This window comes from Polypterus senegalus, chromosome 6 (genome assembly GCF_016835505.1).
Source record: "Polypterus senegalus isolate Bchr_013 chromosome 6, ASM1683550v1, whole genome shotgun sequence".
Lineage (NCBI taxonomy): Eukaryota > Metazoa > Chordata > Cladistia > Polypteriformes > Polypteridae > Polypterus > Polypterus senegalus.
In genome coordinates this window covers 193,970,542-193,987,771 of record NC_053159.1, presented here as the reverse complement: position 1 = coordinate 193,987,771, position 17,230 = coordinate 193,970,542, and the positions used below count along the sequence as shown (strand labels likewise).

The 17,230-nt window shown below is 42.4% G+C and overlaps 1 protein-coding gene across 2 annotated transcripts in view; it reads right to left on the bottom strand.

Annotated features, from left to right (window-relative positions):
• The window catches only part of LOC120531983 (protein FAM171B), a 28,057-nt gene extending 11,173 nt beyond the window's left edge, over positions 1-16,884 (bottom strand). For both annotated transcript variants that reach the window (XM_039757916.1, XM_039757917.1), the window contains exon 1: positions 16,623-16,884. In XM_039757916.1, coding sequence (XP_039613850.1) covers positions 16,623-16,863 — 241 coding nt within the window. In that variant the 5' untranslated portion in view covers positions 16,864-16,884. The remainder of the gene's footprint in view (positions 1-16,622) is intronic.
• Between the last annotated feature and the right edge of the window lie 346 nt (positions 16,885-17,230).

Here is a 17,230-nt window from a genome sequence, read left to right as displayed (position 1 = left end):
TCTTTGATGTAAAACTGAAGAATGAGCAGTGGGGGGCATCCACCTCTGGGTTTCGTGTATGAGGTTAGAAATATTTCAAAAGGAAGGGGTTTAGGGGTGGGGTCCCCCTTGTGGTCTCACATATCTGAATCCAAAGAGTTGTCACAGTGGATTAAAGCCACTAGAAGAAGCCATGTAGATGTAAATATCTTACATACACAAGAGGAACTGTCACCTTCACATTGTGACCAAAGCCATCAGTTCTCGCCTTAGAAGGAGGTCTCAGGTTAGCTCCTTGTGAGTTTGTCACTCTCCGCTGCTCCTTGGTACACTGTCAAGTCAGGTCAAGGCTGGGGTGACCCTCAGTTAGACTCACATGCCATCCCCTAAAGACTGTGGACCACAGCTCCAGTTTAAGAACAAGAAAATACGAACACATAACTCCAGTTCTTAAATCCTCACACTGGCGCCCAGTTAAGTTTAGGGCAGATTTCAAAATCCTCCTTTTGACATATAAATCATTAAATGGCCGACTTATTTGAAGTTATCATGACTTACAAACCTGAGCGCACATTAAGATCTCAAGATGCCGGTCTGCTTAGGATTCCAAGGATTAATAAAATAACATTGGGAGGTCGATCTTTTAGTTACAGGACCCCTAAACTGTGGGGTGGTCTGCCCGCTACTATAAGAGATGCCCCTTCGGTCTCAGCTTTTAAAGACTCACGACTTTAGTTCAGCACTCCCTGACTAGAGCTGCTGATTAACTGAACAGACTGCCATTAGCACTCAAACACAAGTCACATGACAGCTCTGATTCGATACTGACCCTCACCTATTCTGTTTCTCTTCTTGGTACTCAAATGTGGCACTTGGTGCCCATGGTCCACCTGCCAAGTTGTTTTGCCAGCCTAAGGTAAAGTCATCCCTGATGGAGGATCGCAGGAATCGTGGGATAGAGGAGTCCTTTCATCGGATTAGCGCTGTCTCAGCTGTGGAATGGCCAAATAGGGGAGGCAGCTTGATAGCTGAGGTCTCCAGGACTCTAAACAAATCCTATTATGGGATATCATCAACTGTTCAATTCTGCTCGGCACTTGTTACATTTTTATTGTTATACTGTATTGAGGATTTACTCTGTTCTATGTATTGTATTGTATTGTATTGTATTGACACCCACGACACGCCCAGCCTACCTGTAAGGGGTCTCTCTCTTTGCCTTTCCGGAGGTTTCTTCCATTTTATCCCTACAAGGGTCTTTTCTTGTCTCCTTAGAGAGTCGAGGCTGGGGGGCTGTCAAGAGGCAGGACCTGTTAAAGCCCATTGCGGCCCTCCTTGTGTGATTTTGGGCTGTTCAAAAATAAATTGTATTGTATTGTATTGTATTGTATTGTATTCCTTGGATATCAACTTAGACTGCAGTTTAGGTTTCTTCTCTGCCGTGAGCCTACTTTGGCTGAATTTGTGGATATATTAACATTTATTTATATTCTTACTGGTGGCACCCTCAAAAAAAATGAAACAAGTCTGACATTTTTCCAAGTCAAATTTATTTCTTTAAAACCACGGCATGTATGAATTTACCACATGAAACGGACCACTTTCATGGGCATCCATGATGATTCCTGCCAGTGTCTTACTGGGATAATCAACTTCCTGTTGAGTGGTGGCTGGCAAACCCAATGGACTGCTGTTCTCTCACAAATCGTCCCACACTGACATGTCACACAATGAGTGGGGCACCACATGCCATCTAAAAGTTGAAAAGCCAAGCCAACATTTTTCAGCTCTCACGCCAGTGCTATTTTGATAGGTGGCACCAGGTGCCATGCTGATTTATGAATGTTGCCTCTGCAGGTGTTTTGATGTTTGTTTCTATTCCTCACTCAGATATTAAAGGTCAGTGTTAGATTTTCATGAGTGCTTGATCGCTGATTCTTTGCTGGTCACATGAGTTTACATTAAAACACGTAAGCAGACCCGATGAAGGACTGTCCACCTATCAGTGTCACGCACGTTTTCTCTGTCCATTTCGAGTGGCACATCAGAAGCAACAGTCCATGACTGAGGAGGACGTCGTGACTTGGGATGCTGGAGCTTGGAGGAGCTTGGAGTGACTTGTTTACTTTCATTGTTCCTGTCCCTTGAACACGCTCGTGACATTCTCGTGACGATTAAGTTCTTGAACTGTAAAATGCGTATTTCTGCTTCAGCGCTGCGCTCGATATTTTCAGTTTGATATACAAGTTTCAGTTTACTTGTCGTTTTGGCTTCTTTGTTTTATCGACTGAAAGTCAGGAGATAACGGCTGGCAAGCGCTGACCTGTGAAACGGACAAGTCTTTAAAACTGTTGCACTCCAAGGTGAGCAGAGCATTTGATTCCACGCCATTTCATTTATTCTGAAATGTGTGTGTAGAATATTAAAAATGGACATTTATAGTTTTCTGGGACTCTCTGTGTCTTGATTTAAGAAGACCAGGGGCTGCTACAACATCATCATCATCATCATCATTATCATCTCCCAGATGGCCCTCTGCTCGGTCACACACACACACACACCGAGCTGTCCTTGTTTCACGTCTCCCCGGCTGTTCCACTTTTGAGACGCACATGACGTTCAGACAGAAGGTGGTCTCTCTCAGTTAAACGCAGACTACGCTCCATCGATTAACATGAAACGCTGACATTTGGTTGTCTTTGTTTCAAAGTAGAATAAAAAGGAAGACCACAGAAACTCTTTGACTTGGTTTCAGACTTTGCTGTGAATGCTGCCAGGGGGTCGTTTGTGCTCTAAAGTGAAGGGTTGTTAGAAATGCCTGGTCTGCTCCTGCACTTCAAAATGGAGGTGAAGAGCATCAGAGTGAGGGTCAGCCATCAAACTTACTGAAGACGTCCATCTTTCAACAAGACTGTTATATTTTGTGAGATTCGGCCATTTTCAAGGGAGCAGCCGTGTGCTTCACCTCACTTCGTCTTCATCCCCCTGCATGGGTTCCTTTCCTCCATCCTATAGTGTCCACCTCATGAAATCGTCCCCAGGCACTCTTATTGACATTATTGAATGTTGAGACCCACATGTGACTTAATGTCTCTGTTCTGAAGACCCCTACACAATCACAACTGAAAAAAGGTCACCCAATAAGTCACAGTCGCCAAGCTTCCATACAACAAGCCCAGAAAAAAAGGAGACGGGTGTAATTTAGTTGACGGTCCCTGAAGGACTAAACGCTTATGGTATTCAGCGTTTAAACTGGTCGTCTCCCGCACTTTAACACAGCAGTCGATCTGAAAATACACAAGCAGAAGAGGACTAGGTGAGGCAGGAGTGACAGCTCTGCTCCTTCACGCGGCCTAAACGCACTAAACTTTAGCCACATTAGAGCTACAGTACGTGTGCGGATGTCTGTCCTTGTCACTTGAGTGCACACTCCACACGTGTGTACTGACTGGAGGTAGTCAGAGACAGACAAGACCCTACCATCGGTCAAAAGCAAAAGTCAGAAAGACAACCAGAAGTCAAAGTCAAAAAGAAACACAAAGATCGCACCCAGAAAGAAGTCACAGCTCGGGTGACCAGTCAAGTACAGTTTACAATACAATTCAGTTTATTGTTGTGTAGCCCAAAATCACACAGGAAGTGCCGCTTTAACAGACCCCGCCTCTTGACAGACCCCAGCCCTGACTCTCTAAGAAGACAAGGAAAAACTTCCAAAAAACCTTGTAGGGAAAAAATGGAAGGAACCTCGGGAAAGGCAGTTCAAAGAGAGACCCCTCACCAGGTAGGGTGGGCGTGCAGTGAGTGTCAAAAAGAAAAAGGGGGTCAATACAATACAATACACAGAACAGAACAAATCCTTAATGCAGCATAATAATAAAAATTTTAGAAGTACGGAGCAGAATTTAACAGTAGATGATATCCCATAATAAGATTTGGATTTTTTTAGAGTCCTGGAGACCTCATCCATCAAGCTGCCTCCCCATTGGCCATTCCACGGCTGAAATGTTGCTCGGCCAGCCAATCCGATGAAAGGACCCCTTTTTCCCATGATTCCTGTGATCCTCCATCAGGGATGACTTTACCACAGGCAGGTAAACAACTTGGCAGGTGGGCCGTGGCACCAAGTCACTGCCACACCATCCCAAAGCATGATGGGACTGATTTCCATGGAAATGCTATGTGAAAAACCCAACACAGCAGCAGCCAGACTGAGGCTAAAACATTCTAAACTTTGAAATAATGTTTCCAATCAAGAACTTAATATCAGAAATGAGTTCTCTGTGTAGGACAGCAAATGCGCATCAGGACCGCTTGCTGAAGCCCCCCAATGCCATGTGTGCAGCAGGTGACGCCTTTGACAAATAACACAATATGATCCTTTTTAAGTGGTGACATTAAGCTTCATGTGACTCAGCATGCATGCCGGCCTTAAATCTCCAAACTCCACTCCTGATGTCCACTGCGAGCTGACAAGTAAACGGGTGGCGTATCTTTAGGTCACGAAGTCAGCACTGAGACCCTGTGGTAACTTCTGTTGTCACAAGCAGACCCCAGAGACCCTCAAGGCCATTTTCTAAAATCAAAACCTCTGCGGCTTCAAACTGGGCATCTCCAGCAGTCTAGTAGGCTCTTGTTTTGGTATTCGGACCCTGCTACTCCTCACTTCCATTTTGAAGTAAAGAGCCGTCTAGGTGCTTTTAAAAAAATGAGAAAACAATTCTTAACTTTAGAACACAGTTTCACTTGGCAAGTGAATATATACCATGTGTTACAAATTATTCTCTATATTTTTATTATTATATTTTGCTCAATCCCAACGAGATGTATTCAGATGTAGGAGGCATTATAATAAAACAGCATCTCCTCTCACCTTACACCTCACTTTTATAACAGTTGTTCACAGCGCAGTGCTAACTTGGTATTACAGCCTGGGAAAGGAAGACTGAGTCGACACCTCAGGTTATTGAGAACTTTATGGATGGACATCTGGGACAATAATTTAGTTTACAGCCTGGGAAAGGAGGACATGATGCAATATCAAAAAACTTTATTGTCTGGGAAAAGAGAGATTAAAGAGTTTGAGCAAAATTCATCCATCATATTGACAGCCAGCCAATCAGGTGCCTGCAACATTCATATGTTGTGAAACCCCAGCATGAAACTTTAGAATAAATATGCCTCATTTTGAAAGCAACGTAAGAAGAAGAGAAACAGCGACAACGGAAGAGCAACATCAGAGAAGAAAGCAAAGACACGTACGACCAGTTCTCATCCAATCATCAGTTAACAGCATTTTCATGAACTTCGAATGCTACATCAAACGCTGCCCTGTGACATTCACCCTTGTCATCTCTACTTTTTCCGTAAGCTTTTTCTAAAGACTATATATATCCAGACTTTCCTATCAGTACCTATTTTTCTATTATTTCTTTGTTCTGGTTGCATTATTATTATTCTTGTAATAAATACCAAGCTGCTTTTAACTTTCTATCCTTTGTCTTAATGTCTAGAGTAACTGAACTAATAAGGTTGATTTCTTTGAGCACCTGGTGCAGCCGGAGATTTGCCATACACTCTGTGCTGCCAGGTTTATTAAGGTTGGGGGTGACGGCGCCACTCAATAGTAGGGAACAGGATGTGAAGAAGGTATTCGTGGCTGATAAATGGCCGATAGTCAAGAGTGCCAAGTCTTTGAATGTTTAAATGTATTCGTGTAGACCAAAAGTAATATTTAGGTCTGAGATATCATTAAAAACATCGTATGTTGTTCGTGCCGAAAATAAGTAAGTCTCTTGAAGTGCTGAGTGACAGGCTGTGTTATTCCTAAAGCACTTGTGTGGTTTAAAGTACTAAAGGGTTAATCAGCGTGTGTGTGTGTGTGTGTGTCATTCATGTTGTGGTGAGGGTCTGTGTGTGTGTGTGTTCATCTTAAAGTGCAACAGTAGACCAACCCGATAACAAACTTAACGAGTACACTTACTCTAGGGTAAATAGAGGGAAATTCTACAATATTCTCACCATGATTGTGAAAAAATAACTTCAAGTTGAAAAATTCTGGGCTTATCCTCTAAAATAAGTCCAGGAGATGAAGGTGCACTTGAACGAGGATCTCACGTGGTGGCCTTTATTGAAAGCTTTTGTTTCATCATTTTTTTCTGTCAAGTGTTGTGAGATTTGCAGTGCAACATGCTGTGCATTAAATGACAAAACCTGAAAATATCAAATGAGGCCCTAAAAAGGACACCAGAAGAGGCTTTAGGACATGTGGCCGGCTTAACATGATCACCTCTGTCTGTGAGAAGAAACAACTGAATAGACTTCAAAAATGAGAGGTGAGGTGACACAGTAAACCTGCAAATCATGAGACATCCTGCTGAGGATCTCAGACGTCACAACAAGACGAGTCCTGAGCACAGTCCAGGGGCCTCGTGCATAACCCCGTGCGTAGAATTCACACTAAAACATGGCGTACGGACAAAAGCAGAAATGTTTGTACGCACAAAAAAATCCAGATGTATAAATCTGTGCGAACGCCAACTTCCACGTTCTTCCGCTCCATAGGTCCCAGTCAGTGTGAAAAGTAACGCACGCACCTGGTGCCACCCCAAACTCCTCCCAGAATTACAACTCTTTGATTATGCAAATCAATATAAATAACCCTTAAGCTCAGCATTCTGTGAAAAGGCAACAGCAAAAACACAGGGGGAAATAGAAGAATTTCAGCGAATACCAAGTGGAGGCAAAGGAAAAACGTACTATTTGTTGGTTTAAACAGTGGAATAAACAACAAAAGGAAGTTGATCGAGTGACATAGCATATCAGAGAAACTCGAAAGCTCAAGTTCACAAAGTCGCACAGTGCCCAAAATAAAAAAGGTCAGATATCAAAGTCGCCGTGAAAAGGGGAGTCGTAGCCCACCGTCTGAGTGTCATATGAAAGATTATTAGGGTACGAAAAAAAAATAGGGACACAGTGGGGAAAAAAGCACGAAATGTCAACTTTAATCTTGAAATTTACACTTTTATCACGTAGTTTATTTTGTCATTAAAGTAGAACATAAACGTCATCTTAAAATCGTTTCATTTACTAGTTTCGTAAAGTTGCACGTTAAATGCTTTGTTTTCTATTTGATCTTCTATGTGCTCTGTGTGTCAATCACTACGTGCTTCTTAAACCGGCTTTATCTTCCTCCGACAAGACACAGAATCCGTGACATTCATGACATTACAGCTCTCTCTGAATAACTAAAATACTGCGATGTATATGTGATATCATTTTCATGATTATAGGAGATAAAGCACGTTATTAAACTGTGGCGCAGTGATTGTGAAGAGCTGGCGCCCTGTCCAGTGATTGTTCCTGCCTCATGCAAGATGCTTGGTGCACGGTGTGCAACCTTCGATGAAATAATTTATTGCAGCAGGTCTGTCTCTTTCAAACGTACTAACCTCCAATTCCTGTCCTTCCTTTTCTTTCTCCAAGTAAACATTTGCCACACAATCAGCTCTGTAATAGATGTTAAGCCATCTGTAAGCTTAGAACGCCAATTCTTCAAAACAATTAAGGAAAATTAAAATATCTTCATAGTACGTGTTTAATTATTCTGTCCATCTATCCTTCCAGTGTCGCGTCAGCACCAGCAGGAATACAGCGTGAGGCAGGAACAAACCGTGAACGGAGCACCAGATCATCACTAGCACTGCGGCACCGTGTCCTCACATGTTTAATTATTAACAATGTAGATTATTTAAATGCAGTTAAAGTTTTATCTGTATAATATAATAAACATATTTTGCTGCATTTCATCTTAATAATGATCTCGTCATCATATGTAAATTTATAAAGTGGCTCAGGTTGTGTGATGTTCTAACTGTATCTCAAGTTTCCAGTGAGGTGATTGTACTCATAAGTCCTCACAGGTCTACGAGGAGCACTCGATGGCTGACTGAGTGCGTTTAGAGCTCTTGGGGTGAAACTGTTTGTGAACCGCGAGGTCCGTACAGGAAAGGCTCTGAAGTGTTTGTCATACGAGAGCAGTTCAAATAGACTGTGTGCATGGCTGAGGCGGCGTGTGCTTGATGCTGTATCCTGATAATTCTCTTTGTGATCAGCTGCTGTGATTCTCATTCAGATACAGTGATATAAATACTCCGAGTGGTGCAATGAGACTAATATGGAGAAAGATGATCTGCTGTGGCAACTCCTAACAGAAGCAGCTGAAAGAAGAAGAAGAAGGTGCAGTGAGAGTAACAACGTTAAAGCAGTTCTGGTATTTAGAATAGTTTGGCCATTCTGTGGGCCATTATATTGTTACTGGTTAATCACAATCAAATACATTTAATTAATAAACAATATGCAGTTAATTTCAGTGTATTTGATAAAGCCGCGTCACGCATGTGGATCTAAAAAAGAAAGGGTAACCACACTGGAACAAAAGCACTGCTTTGACGCTTGGTGCCGCCAGTCCGCAAAACCGAACGCAGAACTTGAGTACGCCAGGGATTGAATTGGCGTAAAAATATGCGTGGTTTTACGCTAAGTTTAGGTTTTATACATTGCGATTTGAACATGGAAACAGGAGTAAGCAACATTTTTGCATTTATACATGGGGCCCCAGGTCACCAGGCTGTGGCACAGCACTGAAGCATTGGAGGCTATGCCGAGAGCAGGAGACAAGAGCCCCCTGGACCAAAGGGCCCGTCCTACTCGACATCACATTTTTACTCCCTTTGTGTAATTCTTTACATTTACTGACATGAAATTTCATCGTCCACAAATCTGCACAAGCCTCTCTGCGGTCCAAGTCCTTTAATGATATAACAGATTCCAAATTATCTGCCAATCCACCTATCTTGGTATCATCTGCACACTTCACCAGCTTGTTCCTTATATCCATCCATCCATCCATTATCCAACCCGCTATATCCTAACTACAGGATCACGGGTGTCTGCTGGAGCCAATCCCAGCCAACACAAGGCGCAAGGCAGGAAACAAACCCTGTGCAGGGCGCCAGCCCACCGCAGTGTTCCTTATATTCCTATTTAAATCATTTATAGATACTATATCATACCTAGCAGTGACCCTAACACTGCCCCTAACCCTTTGCATCTTCTTAGACCAGATGACCCTCTATAAGCAATGTCTGATGTTCTGTGCTCAGAAGGAACACAACAGACGTGTGTTTTATTGGCATGAAATGCCATGTGAGTGTTGTGATGCAGCAGCACCAAATGCTATAAAGAGATGAGCAGGCCTCAGAATAAATAAACCTCTGACCAGGTCTTCACTGATCACCCCAGGCAGCCAGACCCCAATCTCAAGAAGCTGCTGTTTAGGGCTGCATAGGCTCAAGATGGGGCCCTAGTGTAAACAGTTCAAAAGTACTTTTAAATATCCTAAAAACACATAAATACGCTTCAAGTGAGAAGAAACTGTAAAAAACTGGCCAACGAAGAATCTTTATGAATGAAAAATGTATTCACAAAAATCAAAAAAGGAAAAACACAAAATCAGGATAAAAGGATTGACTTAAAAAGGCAATCCAAAGCAAACAGGAATAAATCTGCTATCCAATACCCAGACTCCAAAAAACAAATCACAAATCTCAGAAAAATCAAAACAATGAGTGGCTGTCCACCAGCCTCAATGACACTCCACTGGGACCATCTCCTCTACCTCAGTATGAAGGCAGCAACGTCATAGTGGCCACAAAACACAAGGAACATATTCAGTCAACCTAAATACACAATACATACAGTCATACTACATCTCTCTATTATAAAAGAAAATCTCGAGATGAGACAAGACTATTGCCAGGAGATTTTTTCGAGGCCCGCCCTCCTCTCACCACTTCCAGTTAGCGGCCCGCAGCCTCTCACCTCTCATTGGTGTGAATGCTTTTGACCGACTCAGTTCTGGGTGCTGGGTTACACAGCAAATGGTGAAATGCGTATCAATAGACTCTGCTGAAGCAGCTGGTGGTGATGGTGAGGAAGATGAAAACATCAACTTACAATATCACGTAGAATATCTACAACCGTAACACCGTGTCGGGTCTCCCACCGGCTGAATTACCGTTGACAGAAGGACGTATCGTAGTGTTATTATGTAATTTACGTCTGAGTGATGGGCTATGCAATAGGATGAGATTAGTTGTTTTCAAAATTGGTCGAACAATTGTGACATGTCAAATTTTAACAGAAAGGTAATGTAGTCCATCTTCGGGGATAACATTAGACACCAAAGAAGATCTTGATACGCCATTCGTATTTAAATGTTTACAGTTTCCCGTTAGAATAGCTATAGCAAAGACAATTAACAAATCACAGGGGCAAGCATTCAAAAAAGTTGTTTATTTAATAGAGAGAAAGAAACAAAATTCACTCACAGGCAGTTATACTTTGCGTTGTCACGATGAAAGCCCAAACGCGGAATCAAAATTCAATGCGATATTGACAAAAAGTTAATTCAAAAAATTGTATTTACTGAATTTTTACAGTAAAAGTGCTAAATTTAAAAAATATTTTATGTTAATTTCAAAGCCAAACAGAACAAAAAGGTATAACGCAATGAATACCTCGAACGCAACATGAAACATCATTTTTTTAATTACGTTTTACTATTTTTAATATAGTTAATTACTCGCTGTAATGTAAAATAGTTACTTCTATTATGCATATGTAATAATTCACATGAAAATAACAATCTGTTTAAATTGTACATCCGCTTCACCATACGCGTGTGGCAGAGCCGCGAAGGGTTGGCGAGTGACACAAGCAGGGGGCAGAGCCTCCAAAGTGATAACAAAATAAAAGTATTAATTACAAGAACACAGAAAGACATTAAAAATAATCATTCATACACAATAGAAAAAACAACAAAACAGAAAACAAACATAAGCAAGGGAGCAAACGCTGGCTGTAACATAACGGTAAGGAACAGAGTATGTGCAGGAAGCCTGGTGATCACGTCACAAAATCACCTCGCTGGTGACACAGGGGTGAGCTGCCATTTGAGGCCACGTCCTGGAAGTCAACGTGTGTCTTGTGAACTCCACAGAATAACCGAAACCGGTCATGAATTTCTAAATCTTTCACCTGCTAGCCATAAGGTCAAATACATATTTGCACTTTTTCTTGTCAGATAAAGCAAGTTCTATCCCGTCTGAGTATCTCGCGTTTAAGCTAAAGGCTGACGTATCCTGGTGGCTTGACAAACCACTTCTTCAGACTCTTACGTTTCACCTTTGGCTGATTCCTTCCTGATTATTACCCTCCTGAACTCAGTCAAGGAGTTGCTATCTTAAAACATTAGCATGCCATTCTTTAAAAGGAGCAGCACCTTCTTTGTGACTGGTTTGGAAAAGTGCTTTACTGATCACGTAAAGTAAATGAAACTAAAGCGCACGCTACACTTGACCGTCTAATATTCCTGCAGTGAAAGCCAGCCATGCGAAAGGACATTTGCTGACACACAGCATTCCACTAGACGTCTCTACAATGTCTGCCCTGGCAAGTAATATGCCTAGCTTAGCTCAGGGTTACACACAAGGGTGCCAACGAGGGAAATCTAGCCCTTGATAGTGCCAGGCCTTTGCCACCAGAGGGCCACACTGGCCTAACAGCCTGCCCACGGGCACTTCCTACAGCTGACAAGTGCATTTTCCCTCAAAGTGCCCATAAGTCAAATATCATAAGTCGCCTTGGATAAAGCCGTCAGTCAAGTAATGATAATAATAATAATAAGGAGGAGGAGGAGGATGTGTACCGTATGACCTCCATGCTATAGCTCAGCTCTCGTTTTCTTTGTTCTTTCACACTTACAACAAAGCCTGCCAATCCTATTTCTTGACTGTCTTGAAAGTCCCTAAAGTCAAACTGTCTGTCACATTATCTGGTGATTTATTCTGTGTCTCTGTAGTCCTCTGTGTGAAGCACATCTTTCTAAGATGTTTATGAAATATACGCTGAGCAATTTTCCACCTGTGCTTCTGAGTTCTTGCAGAACCCGTTTTAAAGTCACATCCTCTACTCATCCCCTTCACACTTTGATCCTGCCACCTCTTCTCGTCTGCCTGCTCAAACTGGAGAGGTTCACCTCTTCCTCCAAATCTCTCAGTCCCTTAACCAGGCCCGTTGCTCTCCTCTGGTCTTTATTTAGTGCTTCTTTGTCTTTTTTTGGTAACCAGGTGAGGCCTCGCCAGTGCCTTACATGCTGTAGATTAGGCCTAACGTCTCGTGACTCGCACTCTAAATGTCCTCCAGACCAGACTGTATCTGACAGAGAGAGCCTGCGGCACAACTCCTGGTCCAGGCTGTGGTCTCGTCATATCTGGACTGAGGACCAGCATGTGTCACCAGGCCACTGCTGATGATTCAAAATGCAGCAGCATGTCTGGTGTTTAAGTGGTCTAAGGTCTCCTGTGTTCCTCTCCTCTTCAGATCACTACATTGGCTCCCTGTAGCAGAACATCTTAACTTCAAAACCTTGAGACCTGCCAACAGAGTAGTTAGTGGGTCAGCACCTGTACAGATATGGAGACACTAGTGAGGTCCTTGTCACCCACTAAGGCCTGCTGATGAACAGTGTCTGGTGGTGTCACCTCTGTGTGACATCAAATCTCAACTCTTTCCATGTGTACACTGTAAGAAATGTCAGTAAATTTAACAGTAAAAATACTGCAAATGGTGAAAGTAAAAGACCTTTTCTGAAAAAAAGGAAAGTTGCCTTATGTTCTACTGAAAATGACCTGTATATCTTAAACAATACGTTTCATTATTTTTAACAGCCAAGTTCTGTAAAATCGATATTTTTCTACCTTTAAAATAAGCTACATGACGTTTACTGATGCATTACAATTACACTGAAAAAATCTGTTAATTTTACAGAGCAAAACTGTTAAATAGTAAAGGTAAATACCTCAATATGTGCGTCTTTGGAACTGCAGGTCAGACATTGTGGTCAGCAGCACTGCAGCGCCGCAGCAGACTGGACTTTCACCGGTCCTGTTCAGCCAACATACATCGGACTTCCAATACAACGTGCAAAAGTTCACTGACGACAGGATCATCTCCAGACAGAGGAGCAGGAGCAGCGGCAGACTGAGGAGACCCCACACTATGACTACGACTCTTCAATTCCACCCAGGGGAGTAAATGCCAGTTTTATTTCTATTTAATTTAATATTGTATTTTTTTTTTTTGTATCATTATACTGCTGCTGGATTATGTGAATTTCCCCTTGGGATTAATAAAGTATCTATCTATCTATCTATCTATCTATCTATCTATCTATCTATCTATCTATCTATCTATTATATAGTGCCTTTCACATCTATCTATCTATCTATATCTATCTATCTATCTATCTATCTATCTATTATATAGTGCCTTTCACATCTATCTATCTATCTATCTATCTATCTATCTATCTATCTATCTATTATATAGTGCCTTTCACATCTATCTATCTATCTATCTATCTATCTATCTATCTATTATATAGTGCCTTTCACATCTATCTATCTATCTATCTATCTATCTATCTATCTATCTATCTATCTATCTATCTATTATATAGTGCCTTTCACATCTATCTATCTATCTATCTATCTATCTATCTATCTATCTATCTATCTATCTATCTATCTATCTATTATATAGTGCCTTTCACATCTATCTATCTATCTATCTATCTATCTATCTATCTATCTATCTATTATATAGTGCCTTTCACATCTATCTATCTATCTATCTATCTATCTATCTATCTATCTATCTATCTATTATATAGTGCCTTTCACATCTATCTATCTATCTATCTATCTATCTATCATATAGTGCCATTCACTCTATCTATCTATCAATCTATCTAAACAACTGTAAAATGTAAAACAGTAAAGTGCTGAAGTTACGATATTTGCATAAGGACACGCCCCCGTTTACCACGTTGTTCCTGGTGAACCGCATACCTTTGAATAGTAGAGAAAAAAACTTAAACTGAGTTAACAAACGTATTTTTCGCTGCGTGCTGAAGGTTTTTTGAGCTTATGGAAGCTGACTTATGGTGGGTTGTATTCGATAAGCTGGCACTCCTGTAGGACAGCAGACACCACAAAAGCAAACTTTACTTCCCCAGCAGACAATGTGCCATAACTTCCTTAAACATTGAATTGTTTTCAATGTGTAAAATTAAATGGCACATGTTTGCTGTTGGCACTACTTTATTGATATAAACTGTGTACAGTGGATCCTCGGGTCACAACCATAATTTGTTCCAAAACTCTGTTCGAAACCCGATTTGGTTGTGAACCAAAGTAATTTCCCCCATAGGACTGTATGTAAATACAATTAATCCTTTCCAGACCATACAAACTGTATGTAAGTATTTTTTTTTAAAGATTTTTAAGCACAAATACAGTATAGTTAATAATACCATAGAATGCACAGTGTAATAGTAAACTAAATGTAAAAACATTGAACAGAGAAAACTAACATTGCAAGAGTTCACGCTATAGTCTTACGAACCGCTCGCTGTAAACACTTTTTTTTAATGAGTTTTAAGCACTGGGAAAAAAACAAACATTTGAAAAATCCGTAATTTAATAAACAACCAAGAAAAGTAACATTGCAACAATTCACACTATGAACCAAAAAATGAACATTTGAAAAATCCGTAATACAATAACATCGCCTCGCTTACGCTGTCCTCTGCAAGCTGCTTCTCGTTCAGCCACACTAAACAGTTTTTCCACCTCTTCTGGCACTTGAGGCCTCTGCTTGGTTGACGCTGTAACTCCTTTTGCAACATCAGCTGCTTTAATGGCCTCTTTCTGCTTTAGAATAGTCTCTTGTACTCAGCGGCAAGATCAGTAACACGAACGCCACGCTCATACTTTTCAATAATTTCTTTTTTTACTTCAATTTCAGTTTTCTTCAAAACTTTCTTCTCACCACTCTTCACTTGCTTAGAAGCCATGGCTAACTGCAAAAGCACACGTAATTCTGTAGAGCACAAAGAGATCACAGGTAAAGCACGCACGTCTGACTGAGAACAACGCATGGGGAGAGGCTAAACACGTGCTTACATACAGTAATCGGCGCGTACAAACTGAAAGGGAAACGAAATAGAGCCCAAAGAGTTCACAGCAAAAGCAGGCACGTCTGACCGAGAACAATGCAACACGTGTGGAAATCATCAGCGCGCACAAACCGAAAGGGAAACTGGCTTGTTGGTATACCGAGTGTGTGGCCGTGAACAGATGCAAAAGTTTGGCGAACTTTTTGGTCGTAAACCGATCTGCACGTGTACCGAGACGTTCGTAATCCAAGGTTCCACTGTACTGGGGTTTGACCCTGACAATGCTTTCTAAAGATTTATTTATTAGCATATTTGTTACACTCTATCAATTTCTGCTTCTGGTTAAACATTACCTTCTGTTGGAATGTGTTGTAAAGAAAATGCAGTTATTTACTACAAAGTTATACCATAGGCCTAAAAATATTGTCACCTTATTTATTACGGTAACATTTTGGCAACCCAGCTTCCAGTTTTTTATCGTAAAAATAACATTTTTTTTACAGTGATAGCTCCTAGGTGGTGGAACAAGCTGCCCACCTCTATGCAACCTGCTGATTCCCCTCAATGTGTTTAAGACTCTGTTGTTTGATGAATGGGTGGCACGGTGGCGCAGTGGTAGTGCTGCTGCCTCGCAGTTAGGAGACCCGGGTTCGCTTCCCGGGTCCTCTCTGCGTGGAGTTTGCATGTTCTCCCCGTGTCTGCGTGGGTTTCCTCCCACAATCCAAATACATGCAGGTTAGGTGGATTGGCGATTCTAAATTGGCCCTAGTGTGTGCTTGGTGTGTCCTGCGGTGGGTTGGCACCCTGCCCAGGATTGGTTCCTGTTGGCTGGGATTGGCTGCAGCAGACCCCTGTGACCCTGTGTTTGGATTCAGTGGGTTAGGAAATGGATGGATGGATGTTTGATGAATTTCTGTCTGTTAGGTTTTGTAACCTAGGAATTCTAACTCACTTGTAAATTATTCTGAGCTCTTCACTTGATTCTCAGGCTCTTCTCATAAGTTGCATTTTCAATTTTCAAATCTAACTTTGCCACTTCCTTTCCAGTGAGTTTTATTGCCCACAGAACTGCCTGTGTGCCGTCCAGGTCCCTCTGTGGTAATTCGTCTGGCTTCATCGTCAAACTTGATCAGCGCGTCCTTTATATTCTTATCAAATCATTTGTACATATTAAACGTATCAGCAGACTCAACAGTAACCCCTGAGGGATGCCACTTTTAACATCACCCCCCTCTTCCCATAACCCTTTGTTGATGCCAGTTTGGCGCCCGTCTTCACACTGTGCCTTCAGCTCCCCCTTCTTCTCTCACCTCTCCTCTCAGTCTGGTGTTCATAAGCCTGCTGTTTCCCGTCATGCTCTCTTCTTTTATCATTAGATGTTCTCGTTTACCTCTTCTCTCTTTTCTGTTCTTTATTAATTGAACGTGACTTATTTTATTAGCTTGATTCACCCCTAAAAACACGAACTACACGAGCCAATTCAGCGCACATCCTCAACAATACAAAATTCTAATCTGCGTTTTCCTCCCATGCCCATCTGCGCGACACCCTCGTGCCATCCTACCTGGGCCGCTCGCTGACGCCATTCTGCCGCCCGGCTGCTGCTGCCGCTGCTGCTCCACGACGACGATGCCTTGACTCCCGGGCTCGGCCCTGCCGCTCCCTGCCTTCCCGTACTCGACGACAAGCAGTAGCACCAGCAGCGGCGAGAAGGCAGGCAGGTGCGACATGGCGAAGCATAGCGAGGCATCCAGGAGATTCGGTCCTCCTGTCTGCCAGTCCGCAGCTCGAGGATGCGGCGTCATGGCAACAGGCGCGTAGACGGAGACTGACGGGCGCCCGCTGGCGTACCGCGCATGCTCCACACTGGCGGGAAAGGTGCCAGGTGACGTAACGCGCGTGCTCCGCTTCCCGCGTCTTTAACGTACAAGGCCGGCCGGCGGAGCCAGCGAGCTCGATTTGAGCGGCGGACACGCGGACTACACGGGGTGTGAAAAAGGAGACCCTGGAGCGTCGTTTCAAGTCACCGTTAATTAGCATCTTTGTATAACCTGCTTTTCATTTGTAAGATTCAGGACGCTTCTCTGTTTCCATCTGCCGTCTCTGAGATGCAAAGCAAGCAAGGAGATGAGCAGCTAACTGGGGGCCCTCCACTCGGGTCCTTGGGGGGCG